The sequence below is a fragment of the Elgaria multicarinata genome, chromosome 4, assembly GCF_023053635.1.
Source record: "Elgaria multicarinata webbii isolate HBS135686 ecotype San Diego chromosome 4, rElgMul1.1.pri, whole genome shotgun sequence".
Lineage (NCBI taxonomy): Eukaryota > Metazoa > Chordata > Lepidosauria > Squamata > Anguidae > Elgaria > Elgaria multicarinata.
In genome coordinates this window covers 85,128,869-85,142,580 of record NC_086174.1, presented here as the reverse complement: position 1 = coordinate 85,142,580, position 13,712 = coordinate 85,128,869, and the positions used below count along the sequence as shown (strand labels likewise).

The following is a 13,712-nucleotide window of genomic DNA, read 5'->3' as shown; positions in this document are numbered from 1 at the left end:
TGAACATTTGTCCCCCGGAGTTGAGCCTAACTAGGAGATAGAAAGGAACTTGTTCAGACTTTGTCTTGATATTTCCTGCCAAGGTAAAACTGGTGAATTATGAAACTGACCCTTGTCAGTTTCAGCCCCTGCAGATCCTTCTCTTAGAAGACTGAGCATTATCCTGCTCTTGCATTGAAGTGCACACAGGCCTTAAAATAAAACCCAAAGGTCAACATGGTTATTCTCATGAACCCAGATCAAGAAACTGGAAAGGAAATTCTTCACATTAGCCCATTAGATCCTTTTTTTTCTGATAAAACAGCCAATATCTTAGAATCTCTTTGTGGCTTCTGACATGCCAGCAAGGGAAAATGAGGAAATAGCTTTCAAAAACTGGGTGACAAAAGTAGCATGAGAGTAATAGCAGGAAAAAAAAGGAGTTAGAGGAAGTAGATATATTCGACTTTTTCCAGTCTGAGAGAAAGCATTAGTTAAGAAATGACTGGATGATACCGCAGAAGTATTTAAAATGAGTCTGAACTTCAGCGCTTCCTTTGTTTTTTAAGTGTATGTATTTTAGATATTTCATTTTGTGGTTTTAGAATTGTTCCAGATTATGCAGTGTTGAGATTTCACAGCACATCTCTTAACATTAAAGTACAATCTGGAACAGAATTCGAATAGAAAATGAATTCGTTTGCCATAATCAATGTGTTAAATATTTAAGGTGTTGCCTGAATTTTTGTTGTTTTGCTGCAACAAGCTAACAGGGAAACCACTCTGAAAATGAAGCCGTGCAGCTGATATCCTTGCCCACTAATCCTGCAGCTGCCCATATGGCTTACTTTGCAATAAAACTATGAGCTGGTTCATACAATCAAACTGCAGCATGTGCTGGTGGCCATTTTGAATATTCAATACCTGGCTGCAGCTTGTCACATTGTGTGAACCTGGGGACTGTGGTTATGTGAGAGTTAAACAACCATTGTGCAATCCAAAGCAGACCATGAGTTCACAAATATTCAAACTGGCTGCCCGCCTGCGCTGCAGCCTACCATGGCTTATTTCAGGCATGCGAACTAGGTCATTATGTCACAACTGCAGCTCTTGGCTTCTGCTGTCTATATGACTTTGGACATGCAGCAAGTATTCCCAAAACGTTATTTTGTCAGCTCAGACAATGAAACTGAGTTAATCAGTGGCTTGGCCACTGTTGCATGTGATTGTGAAATAGGAGCAGTCCTTACCCTTTGCACGTAACTTTAAGAGCAGTAATCATTACAGAAATGTGCGTTATTAGGGTCCTCCTTTGCTTTGCCTGAATGTTCATGTTGACCTAGTGATACATCATTGCATTGGGCCAGCTGCTGGAAGGTCCTCTGTTGTGTATCTTGCAATGGGGAATGTTAACAGTTCTGGAAAGTGAGTATAAATAAGTTGCTGTTCTCTTAATTTTGTATGACTGAAGGATCTAGATTAGTGGTTTATATTTTTACATCTATAAAGTATTTGCATCTTGAAAAGCAGCCACTGCTGCAGAAGGATTTTAGGGCCAAGGTAATATTAGAGAGCAGGGAATGAGGAATAGGACATGGACCAATGGCATAACTGTTCTTTCCAAGATCAGTTGATCCTGATGCAGCACATCTGATTTTTACAGTGTATAGGGGCTTCAGCCTGTGCCAGTTTGCTGTCCATCCATGGAGTTGATGCATCTGTGCAAGGATGCCCTGGCAGAATAACAGCTTTTCTTTCCCAAGGATCCTTTGCCTGCATTTTGCTGTTCACCAAAAAGCACTAAGCCAAGAAAGTAGGGAAGTGGGTGTGGATGTGATCCTTAGCAAGACTAGAAAGAAATCATACATGGAAGCATGTTAATGTTATGACTGATATCTGTCCGTTCCAGTTTTTCTCGGTTACTCATTTTTCTAATCTTAAGTTTGGTTTGTCCTGAACTTTGCAATTATTTTTTTACAAGTTTGCAGGAAAATTCATATCCATTTTTGTGCATATTTCTAACACATGCATTCTTGTACACATTCTAACAGGCACATTTTTTGTAAGCAGTTTTCTTAATTTTATACATTTTAAAGATTACTTTCACTAGTATACACATTTTTGTGTGCACTTTCCCCCATATGCGCATTTTGTATGCATTTTTTATTCTGAGAACTCCATTTCCAAATTCAGAGAAGTGTGAATTTTAAAAGGATTAACTGAGTTTGTTTATTCAAAAGTGTGAAATTAGATAAATTTGCATGGGAAATTAGGAATTAAAATGGGAAAATCTCCATTATACCTATTTTTAAATATTGCTCTGTAGTTGCTTATGTGGTTGGGATCACACTTGAACTATGGATAATATCCCAATTTTTGTGTGTGTTTTAAATTTGAGTGCATAAGACTGCAAAGCTTTAGATTCTGAAGATGAGAGTGATCTTAACCTCATCAGTTTCATTGACTGACATAATTATACAAATATATATATTAAACAACAAAAAAACTAGATCCTGTTCTTCTGGTGCTTACCCAGAGCATCTAACGACAATTGAAAACAAAACGTAAAATGCAGAAATAAAAATCTAAACAACAAAATAACAAACATAATAAATATTATATTTATTACCAAGACAAAATCCCACAATCAAACCTCTTAAGGGAAAATGGTTAAGTGAATTGCTCACATTTCTAGAAGAGATGAGTTTTTCACTGCAGAGGGGAAACTCAAACATGGGTGGTGCATAAAAAGATTAAAAAACAGTTGCAGAAAGATAAGATAAACTTGCAGCTGCCTTGCCTCTGTCGTTCATGTAGCACCACAAACCAGAATGGGACTGGCAACAACAACCTAAAGATGGCTACGGAAGCAGGAGATTTGAGATATGATTTCCACATATATGTTCATTACTTGATAGGTGCAACATCAAGGGATGGTTTTGTTTCCTGTGTGTGTTTGACAGCAAGAATACACTTGTCCCTAGATCCTGAACTCAAGGTAGCTTCGGAATCTTGGGACAAGGGAGATCCCATGTTCAAATAATCACATTATTTCTCTGTTTGGCTATTTGCTTCTATGAAGGTGGGAGTGGGGAGAAAGTGTTAAATTTAAATTTTAAGTTAAATTTTAAAAATTAAAATAAGTCCAAGGTACAGCTATTCTGCTGTCATCAAATGCATGGACAAAAGCAATTAAAAAAACCTTCAACAGGTGCCACATTCACTGTGTGTGTGCAAAGCTTCTTTTAGGCAGATGGTAAAAATTCAGTGTTTTGAAATGCCCAGCACTTTTCTTTTTCTCTTGTTTTCCAGGGTAGATCATCTGTATACCTTTTTTGTGCAGTGGTCGCCTGATGTGTATGGCAAAGATGTCAAGGATCAGGGTTTTGTGGTGGTGGAAAAGGAGGAGCTTGACATGATAGACAACTTCTTCAGTGAGCCCTCGACCAAAAGCTGGGAGGTAAGTTCTTTCTGTTTTCAAACTCAGAAGAATCGGAAACTATATAGTAGGTTTGAGATAAAATATCACATCTAGCTGCCCAGAAGCTTTTGTTTCTGCTGCTTGTGATCTTCCCTTTGCCTCAGGATCATTTCTTTTAAGGCAAGTGTGTAGTCCTCATGGTTGCAGGAAAGGTCTTAAACACAGTGGCTTAGTTCAGACAACACATTTCTCTACTCAGTGGGAAAACTCCACCCAAAGGTTGAGTTTGTAGGGGGTACCCACCACAAAACATGTACTAACTCCACCATTGTGTGACCGTGGAGTTGAGTAAAAGGCAATGCGATGTTTGATTGACAGTTCCTTCACCCTCTCTCCTCCCTCAGTCCTCCTGTTGGTATTCCATCAGCCATTGCTGCAAAGAAAACAATCCCAGCAGCTCTTTTAGAGGGGCACTTGCTCCTTTTACTGCTCTTGCTGGAGAACTCTGCAGCCAGTGGGAAAAGTCCACTCAACGGAACGGGAAACTTCATGGAGCTCTCCACACAACATGCAACTCAAGAGTTGTGCAAGAATTCTCTGCACAGTGTGGATGTTCAGCATGGAGTATTTTCTTTAAAAAACTCCACTGTGGGGTGGAGTTTTCCCTCCAGACAACACATTTCTCAATGGTGATGTAAAAACTCCACTGTGGAGTTCTAAAACCACCATTGAGAAATGTGGTGTCTGAACTGAGCCAATGTGTTGGAAAAAGCCTATTTCAAAAGTACTCTATTCTTATCCTCACATTACTGCTTGATCACCAGTAAGTAAACCAATCCCTTAAACAATTCAATTATGCTGCTTAAATAAATATGATCTATTCTAGTTCTATACCAAATATCATAGGGTTAAGTATATAATTCAAATAAAGTTGCTTCTGCATCTGTGAAACTAAAAAACAACCACCACCTGTGTCTGTAGGGCTGCACAACAACAAAAATGATGCAGTTGACACTCAAAATATTAACCTGCAAAACACTCATTTAAGACTATGTTCAAAAATCTTTGAAAGGTATACACACATTGGAAGTTTAAAAAGAGATTGTTAGATATATGGTTCTACAAAAGCATCGTTTACATGTGCAAAGATTTTGGAAGGTAGTATGGGATAAAATTCAAGAAATTAAGGGATATGATCTCTCCTCGCCACCCCCCGCATCTTAAAGAAGATTATTCTGCGATACTTAAAAGAGGTGTAGAAATTGTATCTTTAGAATTATTATTCTGTTTACTTGCCAATGCACAAATCTGTATTGCTGGGTATTGGAAAAACACCAAACTTCGGTAATTTCAGCATAGCTTTTAAAAAATGGGATAACACATTGTAAATAAAGATAACTTGCTTTTTGAGAAACTTACAGCAATACAACCCACATGCAGGTTAACAACCTTTGTGAGAACAAGGCCTTAGCAATGGCAGCATCAGAGTGTGTGTGTGTGTGTGTGTGAGAGAGAGAGATTGATTGATTTATCCTACATATGATATTTCTGGAGAAAAAATTACAGCCTAGTTCATATTATTGTTTCTATCCTAAATATATATTTTTCTGAAATAAGTCCTGTTATATCTTTTTATGCTTTCAGGCAAGCATATTTAGGGTTTTCTAGGATATACGGATCGATAATAAAGAAAAGCACTCTGAGCAAATTAAAAATGCCATTTCTTCAAGTAACTACAGGAGTTGTATAATGGGCAGAGGTAGCGGGGAAAGCAGCTCATCTGGGACAGCTTATTTCCCTTCTCCTCTAGTGCTGTCTATGGACCATAGAGATTTGAAGATTTGTTGGGAACAGATTTGCCCCTATGTTTTGCCAGTGCTTTGGCTCCATATTTTGCCAATATTTTAATAAAAAACCAATTTGGTTTGAGCACTTATTGTCTTCAAACAAGCAAATAGGTGAGTTCTCGGAAAGTTCAACGCTGGTTCTTGTGGTTAAACACAAATTGACTGGAGCGCTCTCTGGATGGTGGGGAAAAAAGCTCATATTTTTGAAACAGAAAGTCAGAAAACCTACTAGATTTGCAAACTCAGTTTAGCGTTGTTTGAGACTCTGTTCCGTTGATTGCCTATTTGTTTGTGATAGTTCATGTATTGTCAGATACTTTGTAAATCAAAGAATATTTGTGTGGAATTGACACATTGAAGGCAATTGAGGTACTTTTGAATTCTGTTAGGCGCAGCCTTCCTCAACCTGGGGCGCTCCAGATGTGTTGGACTGCATCTCCCAGAATGCCCCAGCTCCTGGCTGGGGCATTCTGGGAGTTGTAGTCCAACACATCTGGAGCACCCCAGGTTGAGGAAGGCTGCGTTAAGGGAAAAAACAGTTACAACTGAAACGGATTTGATCAGTTTCCTCTTTGAGACAATGATCAGTTTCTTCTTTGAGACAACTTCCTCTTTGCCTCACTGCCTATTTGTTTATGATAGTTCATGTATTGTCAGATACTTTGTAAAGCAAAGAATATTTGTATGGAATGTTGAAGGCCGTTGACGTACTTTTGAATTCTGTTAGGAAAAAAACAGTTACAACTGGAACAGATCTGATCAGTTTCCTCTTTGGGACAATTATCAGTTTCTTCTTTGAGACACCTGTTTTAACACTTACCTCCTTCCTTCAGCCTCTGCATACAAAGAGGCGAAAAGTTTGCAAGTGGGATGCAGTACAGAAACAGAAGGAAACCACATAAAAAAGGAGATGGATAACCTAATAAGCAAAGTTCAACTTGGGAATCAAGAGATGATATGGTTAGCTTCTATGAATTGGAGGTTGAAGGGGGGGGGAACCATATAAAATCATAGCACAGAAGAAGAAATGTAAATTAGCCCCCAGGATCTTCTTTGGTTGTTGAGAGAGGAGTGTGGACCACAGACAGCCACAACACATATACAAAATACAAACAGGAATGGTTCAGACGTCATGGTATGGGAATCCTGGCTTTGCCAGTTTATAAGCAGCTTGTTGGTGCGTGCTGCCCGATCGCTGCTGCTGCAAGCGGAAACCACTCAGAAAACCATAGACCCTTCCTGCACACCACCATAGGGGTGCAGTAAAAGGCCCCATAGGGCCCGGTGGCTGCTTTTTGTAAACAAAATGTGGCTACTTCCAGTTTGACCCGAGGATTCTTCTGGGGTCAACTTCTCCCCATTTGCAGGCTAAGCCCCACCAATCTTGCAATGAATGCCCATCATGGAAGGAACTGGATATGCCTGCATAAGGGAGGAGAAGCTGCTGCTTGCCCTGTTCTGCCACATACACGGGGCACTGAGTGGGGCTGGAAAAACTGGCACTGGTGTAGGTAGGTAATTTTAGACTCTGGACTTAATAGCCTGACCGGAAATGGGATGGTCTTATTTCTCTTACTTCAACCTGTGGAAAGCCCCGCCCCCTGCTCATCTTGGTGAGTTGGGGCTCTGGTGGTGTCTTCACGGCTCTGGGTTGTTGCCATGTCCCTCGGAAACCCCGTAACTTCCCTCCCCTGGGATGGCATTAGGTAATCCTGACATGGAGGGTTTCTGGGCAGTCATCTGGGGAGTGGAGCCACCCCCCCTTCCTGGTGCAAGGTAACCAATAACAGGTCGTCTTCTACCAGGCTGCGACTCCAGAGCAAGGCAAGGGTTGTCTTACAGCCGTCTTGCATGTCCTCACCTCGCTCCAGAGAAAAAAAAGTCCAGGTAAGTCCCTAACTTTTTCCCCAGCAGCTTTGGCAGAAACCGCCCCCAGGGCGAGTTTCAAAAATTTTGTATAATTGATGCTGCGCCACAACGCCCCCGCCCCCGCTTTTCAAGCATTTAGGCGACACCCTGGGCTTCCGCCCCAAAGTTTTGTCCTGACAGTAGCCCTGGACAGCCAAGCTCTGAACCAGTCACCCTGATTATGTAGGTATGAGGGGAAAGGCACTATCAGGACTCCCTTCTCCTGGATCCCACCAAAGCCTAGGGCTTAGTGCTATCCTTCTCTGAACCTCAGCTTATTTTTCCCTCTGTAATATAGAGATAAAAAATAGTGATTTGCTATACAGGGCTATATAAAAGGTTACAGAGAAGTGCCTGGCCTATTTTGATTATTTCAGCATATGGCTCAAGTGCCACAGACAAAGAAAAACAGAACAAAGGTAGGAAAGCATTCAGTATTTACCAGGCAGTTCAGGTTGGCATAAGCAAACAGGTAGCATGCTTAAGGTTTCAGACAAACAGTAATTTCCTGGCAACGGGAGCATACATATGCCACTCCCATTTCTAAGCCTTGTCTTGTTCCCAGGCAGACAGTACAGCCATCAAAAGTCTGCCCAGACAAGGTCAGCTCAATTCAGACAGCCATGGGTTTCCTTTGTGGGTGAAGCAGTGGCATGGGTGCCTCTTGTACTCCCCAATCCATGTACGTAAAATAAAGTGTGGATAGAGAAAGGTTTTATCTCCCCCTCATAAACTCTTACTGGTAACTCTAATTATTCCAGTAGTGTGTTTTTTTGTTACAGGGCAGCATTCTTCAACCTAGATTACAGTCCCAGCATTCCTGGCTGTTGGGAGTTGAAGTCCTAAACATCTAGAGGGCACCAGGCCACAAAAGGCAATGTTATGGGGTCTTTTAATTGATTATTAACAACATGTAATAGGAACAGGGATAAATAATTCTTCCTTTTATTATGATGCACTATATTAACCTTTTCAAGAGCTACTCTCAGGGATTGAATGTCTCCACAATTGCCCATATTTTGTTGATGGATACATTTTTAGCGCTGGCTGAATTGGACTTTCTTCTTGACTGTGCATTGTCACTTGGACCAGGTAACTTTTTTTTTTTTAACAAAGGGAGGCATTAGCTCAACCCTTAAACCAGTATCTGGCAACTTTGTAACACTTTCATCTTCAGAATTATCTATTTCAGAAAAATCAGACTCACTACTACTGCCAGATAAGTCCTCCTCTCAGTCAAGTTCTGGTTCAGTTAGTCTTTCCAAGGAACTCTGTGCTTCTATGACATCAGACTTTTTCCTGAGTTTTGCTCGGCTTGTGAAGTAGTAGTCTAAAGATCCAAAAGATGAAGTTTTTGAAGATGATGCTCCTGATGAAGCTGGGTGTTGTTTGTTATTTCAATCCCTTGCCTTTGTAATATGGAATAAAAGAAATAAGAGGCATTGAATATGGTGGGATTAATTGTTGAGTAAACATTCATAGGCTTGCACTGTGAGTAAATTCTCCCCACTTCCATTCCTGTCCTAATTCTGGTCAAGAGTTGATCTGCCCTTCCTAAAACCGGCTTGTTCTTCCCCCAGGATAGTTTCCTCTTCTATCCAAGTGGTGAGCCTCATATTTAAGTAACTGGCATACAGCTTCCCCACAACTGCCAGTAAACTAATAGGCCTATAATTGGATGGATCCTCCCTGTCACCTTTTTAAAATATTGGTATCACAACAGCATCCAGCCATTATGAGGGGAGCCGGCCAGAGTTGTTAATATGTGTAAAAAGATTGGCTAGAAGGGGAGCCCACCAATCTAGCTTGGCCTTCAGGATTTTAGAGGTTATTAAATCTAATCCTGGGGCCTTTCCTGGTTTAAGACATTTAATTAAAGTCTTTATTTCAAATTTATTTGAAAATTAAAGTCTTTATTTCAATTTCATCCATGCCTTGTGAGGACCATATTCAGAGTAATCTTCTACAGCTCAATAAAACCATTAAATTGCCTGGGCACCCCAGATGCTAGGCTTCAGAGACAGGTCTGAGGCTGGGGTTCTTCCTCCAAAGTAACTGTTCCGCTTGACCGGCTTCATGCCCACGGCAGAGAGCCTCAGGCCGAGAGCCCTTTGGCTTGCGCCTCCAGCACCCAGGAGTCTTTAGTACCTGCAAGGGGGCGGGGCAGACAAACACTCAGCTCAGCAGAACACCCAGGCTTTCCCAGCAGCAGCCTTTCCAGAGTTTGGGTTACAAAATCACATGTTTAAATGGAAAATGTGCCCCATCAAACAGGAGGAATTTATTTATTTATTTATTTACTTTTATTTCTTTATTACATTTTTATACCGCCCCAATAGCCAAAGCTCTCTGGGTGGTTCACAAAAATTTAGCCAGAATTTAGCCAGAAATATGTGTTAACTTGTACCATGAAAAGGAAAGAAGGGATTTTTTAAAACCACATGTTCACAATATAATTGAGATGCATTATACAGCAAAACAAAATGGATTTTATTTATTTTTTACTCTTCAGGGGTGTGGGGCTGTCCATGGCGACCAATAAGGGGGCGCCATGGACTCTGCTGCCAAAAAAGTCGGGGTAAGTTTCCCCTGGAAGGCTTCACAATGGCGGCTGTGTCATGTAGTTGACATGGTGCTACTGCGAAGCCACCCCGGGACAAACTCTTCATGTAGACATGCCCCTAGTCCAATTCTTTAAATCAGCCTTCCCCAACCTGGAGCTTGTAGACTTTGTGATAGGCCCATGCCTCGAGCCAGGCTAGGGTTTCTAATGACCTGGATTACGCACAGATAACCCATCCCAGGATTTGTACCAGATTTTCAAGGCAAATGCCAGTGTGTAGAACCAGATTCCTACTTCCAAGAGTCCTAGATCCCTGGACACAACAGTGCTGTCCACTACAACACCCAGCAATCTTGACCCTTTGACATGCTGGCTGAGATTGATGGGAGTCCAAAACTTCTGGAGGGCACCAGTTTGGGGAACTGCTGTAACCACTACACGACACTGGCTGAGTTTACAGTCCCCCCTTCCCCAAACCAAGTGTGTATGCAATTGTAAGCCAGCTAAATACTTTATGCATCTGATTAAGTGAACTCCAGTCCACAACAGCCTGTGCCATAGCAAATTTGCTAGTCTTTAAGATACCAGATGTTTCGATGCAACAGCCTGACATGGCTGCTCCTCTGGAAATTGTTACCGGGTTCCAGAGAGTGGGCTGATTTGTGGCCCATTGGGCTTTGAAGCGGTTCTTCAAAGTGAGAGTATTGTTAGCGGAAGGCAGGTGAGATCAGGAAGGGGATCTTCCCTTATGTAATGGCAGTTAGTGGGTATTTGATCAGTTGGGGTTAGAGAGAAAAATGTATTGGCAGCCGATAAGGAATTTGACAGATTCCCTGGAATGAGAAGCAGTCAGCCACTTGCTCAGGTGAAATCTCAGAGAGAACATTAACTTCTCTACAGCTCCTGTATCAAAAGGTTGACCAAAACAAAAGGACCTTTTGATCCCAAGGTAGATTCTGAAGATTCGTGCAGCCCTCTGTCGCTTGCCACCTTTCCAAGGCAACTTCTTTTGTGCTGATCATGTTGCCAACACACACACACAGCCCTCTTTACCATATACTAGGGAAAACGAAAGTGAACGCTACAAGGAAGTATATATAAAAAGAAACCACTCGTTCCTTGTCGTCAGTGGTGAGGAATTTGAATTGGCAGGAAGAGCAGAAAAAACGTGGTCCCGGGAAAGCAAAATCTTAAGAATGAGAATGAAGCAAATGCCCGTGAATTTTCAAATAATTTACTGTGCCAAGCCTGGCCGGGAACAGGAACCCTTTGTACAGGTACTGTGACCTGAAAGTTGTAGAAATCTCTGCTTTCTTTTCAGTTCTTTTGTTTGTCAGTTAGCAGCATAGAACAGAACACTTTGTCCAAAAGACATGTGGAAGCTATGCCAAAGAATCATGTACAGAATGGGAATGCTGTTAATTGGGGGAATTGAGGTTGACAAATCTGTCCAGCACCACGGATTATGCTGAAAAAGTTTAGTTGTAATTAAAATAATTTGCACGTCCTGTTTCTGGGCATGGCACATGCAGTGTTGCTGCTGATACAGGAGCATGTTTCTCTTGTTTTAGAATATATTTGTTTTGAAATTCTGGTTTTTCTTCTTTGCCCTTGTAAATGTTGAAAGTCTACTCTGAAATAAGTCCTATTGGATTCAATGGGACTAACTCTAAAGTAAGTTTGCATAGGATTAGAGCCTAAAAGAATTGTTAAATAGATTTGTGTTCTTTTTTCTGCTTGTTTTTAATTCTGTTCTTCACCTTTTGTGATGAGAGCAAGGGGCTAGACGTTTTGCCCCCCGAAATGTATTCAGTTTATAAAATGCAGGTGCTTAAATACAGTTTGTTCCCAGGTTGGGAAATAAGTTGGCTCCTTATTGTTTTTATCTGCTTCTTTTCTGTTTTTATTGTTTTGATTATTGCATTCTGTGCTATTGGTAGTTAGATAGTATATAGATAGATGGTTTAATTTATGTAAGCTATTTTGAGTAGTTTCTTTCTGGAATTGGAAAGGATTAGATAGCAATCCTATAAAGAAATGAATCACTAATTTAAATGCACTACAGCTCTTCCCTTCCCAAACACCCCAAAGACAAGACAAAACAATACCGCCTTTAAAAATAATCAAATAAATTGGAAGATAACAATGTAAGATAAATATAATGTGCATTTATGATTTGATCATAAGCCCACAAGTTTCCATGTTTATTGTGCACTATGCACTCTCTCAGAAAGTAAAAATATACAAGTCTTCTGACCAAATAATATACATATACTATAAATTGTAGTGTCTGTGATATATATTTGTGTGAGTGTGTGTTCACACAATCAAAATAAGCCATTGTGGGGTATTTAAATTATGGTGCATGCCATGCCCAATTCCCATAATCACCGCTGCGGTGTGTCTTCTGAACCTGGGTGGCATGGCTTGTTGGAGGAGGAAACACCCTCCAGTAATCCTACAACAGCCCATAAAATCTTGCCCTGCACATGCTACATGCTACAATTTAGATAAGACACGGTGGCTTATTTTGATTGTGTGAACTGGCCCATTGTGTGAGTGTAATTTGGATTTCCAGCAGCATAAAATGTTTAGCTACAGGAAAACTTCTGTTAGTGACTAATGTGATTGTATGGGTTCTTTCTGACAGAGCGATCCTAGCACTAACCATTAGAAGCCAGGCGTAACTATTGCCATCTTGTCATTCTTAACAAATTTTCTGTGGTAAGAAAAAAACAAAGTGGTGGGGAAACCCGAGTGCGTTAGAAGTGAATGATTTCATCTGGATCCCCCATAAAATTCCATGAGTAGGGCTGGGTAATGGCATTATAAAGGCCTTGTCTGGAAGCACCATGTGAGTGGCTGTGTAGTAGGAATATAAATTAGTATAGCAGGGATAAATGATAAAGAATTTATAATAATGGGCCTGATCAGACAATATGTTAAGCCATGGTTAGGCTTTTGCAGCAGATGGTTAGTGAGCATGTTTAAACTATAGTTATGTAGCCACCATGGTTAGGAATGGTTCACATGACACACCAAGCCATACTGTTTAGCTCAACGACCATGGCTTAGCGTGTCATCAGAATGGGGTCAATATAACCATCTCTAAAACAACAACAACAACCAAAACCACTCTGCTCCAGAGTTGTTCTTATGGAACGCTTGAATGTTTTTAATTTTTGTGAACCGCCCAGAGAGCTCCAGCTATTGGGTGGTATAGAAATTTAATTAATTAATAAATAAAATAAATAAACACTTGTTAACAAACCATCACAAGCGTTACCTTTTAAGGCAATTTCTTCAAGGTTCAAAGGAGTACTGCAGGCATAAGTCAAAATGCCAGTCACATATTGCCAACTGATTGGTCAAATATGGTTCATCTTAAATGATAAGAGTTGTTCCATAAAAAGCTCTCATATTGATTGCAGCCCCTTTTAATGTCATTATGGTGTCCTTCTGAAAGCAAAGACAAGAGAAATGCTCCTTGGTTCACACACCCTTCAAGAGGTCTGAAGATGAACCCACATTGTTAATTTAGGAATAGAGTCTCCTGTGCCTTTCCCCTTCCCTGCAAAACCACATTTTCAAAATGAAAAACATAATCTCAGCTATTTCAAGTCTTATGATTTCAGTGAGAGGTATTTAGATGTGTGTTTAACTCAGCATTGAAAGTAATATACTGTAACTTTAAAGTGCTAGTTCTCTAAAAAAAAATTAATAGTTGTATGTATCTCTAGGTTCCAGGAAAATAGCCATGAAGAACCATTTTGTCTCTTGAATATCATTCCTGCCGATTTATATTTGCATAACATAGTTAGGTATAAATTAAAAAATGATTATAGTTGTGTAGAATTTATTGTTTTGACTAAAAAAGAAAAATGTGACTAATTTTGTAATTAGGTTAGTTTCCCCTTTGTAACAGTCACTGAATTGATGCTATAAATAGAGCCTCAGAATCTCCAAGGTATGTGTGTTAATATTAGTTCTACGT

The 13,712-nt window shown here is 40.3% G+C and overlaps 1 protein-coding gene across 3 annotated transcripts in view; it reads left to right on the top strand.

Annotated features, from left to right (window-relative positions):
- NCOA7 (nuclear receptor coactivator 7) overlaps positions 1–13,712 on the top strand; it is an 88,252-nt gene that overhangs the window by 64,846 nt on the left and 9,694 nt on the right. For 2 of the 3 annotated variants that reach the window (XM_063124712.1, XM_063124711.1), the window contains exon 11: positions 3,292–3,439. In XM_063124712.1, the coding sequence (XP_062980782.1) occupies positions 3,292–3,439 (148 nt within the window). Of the gene's footprint in view, positions 1–3,291; positions 3,440–10,859; positions 10,996–13,712 lie in introns of those variants that run through there. The other variant, XM_063124713.1, reaches the window with a different exon arrangement.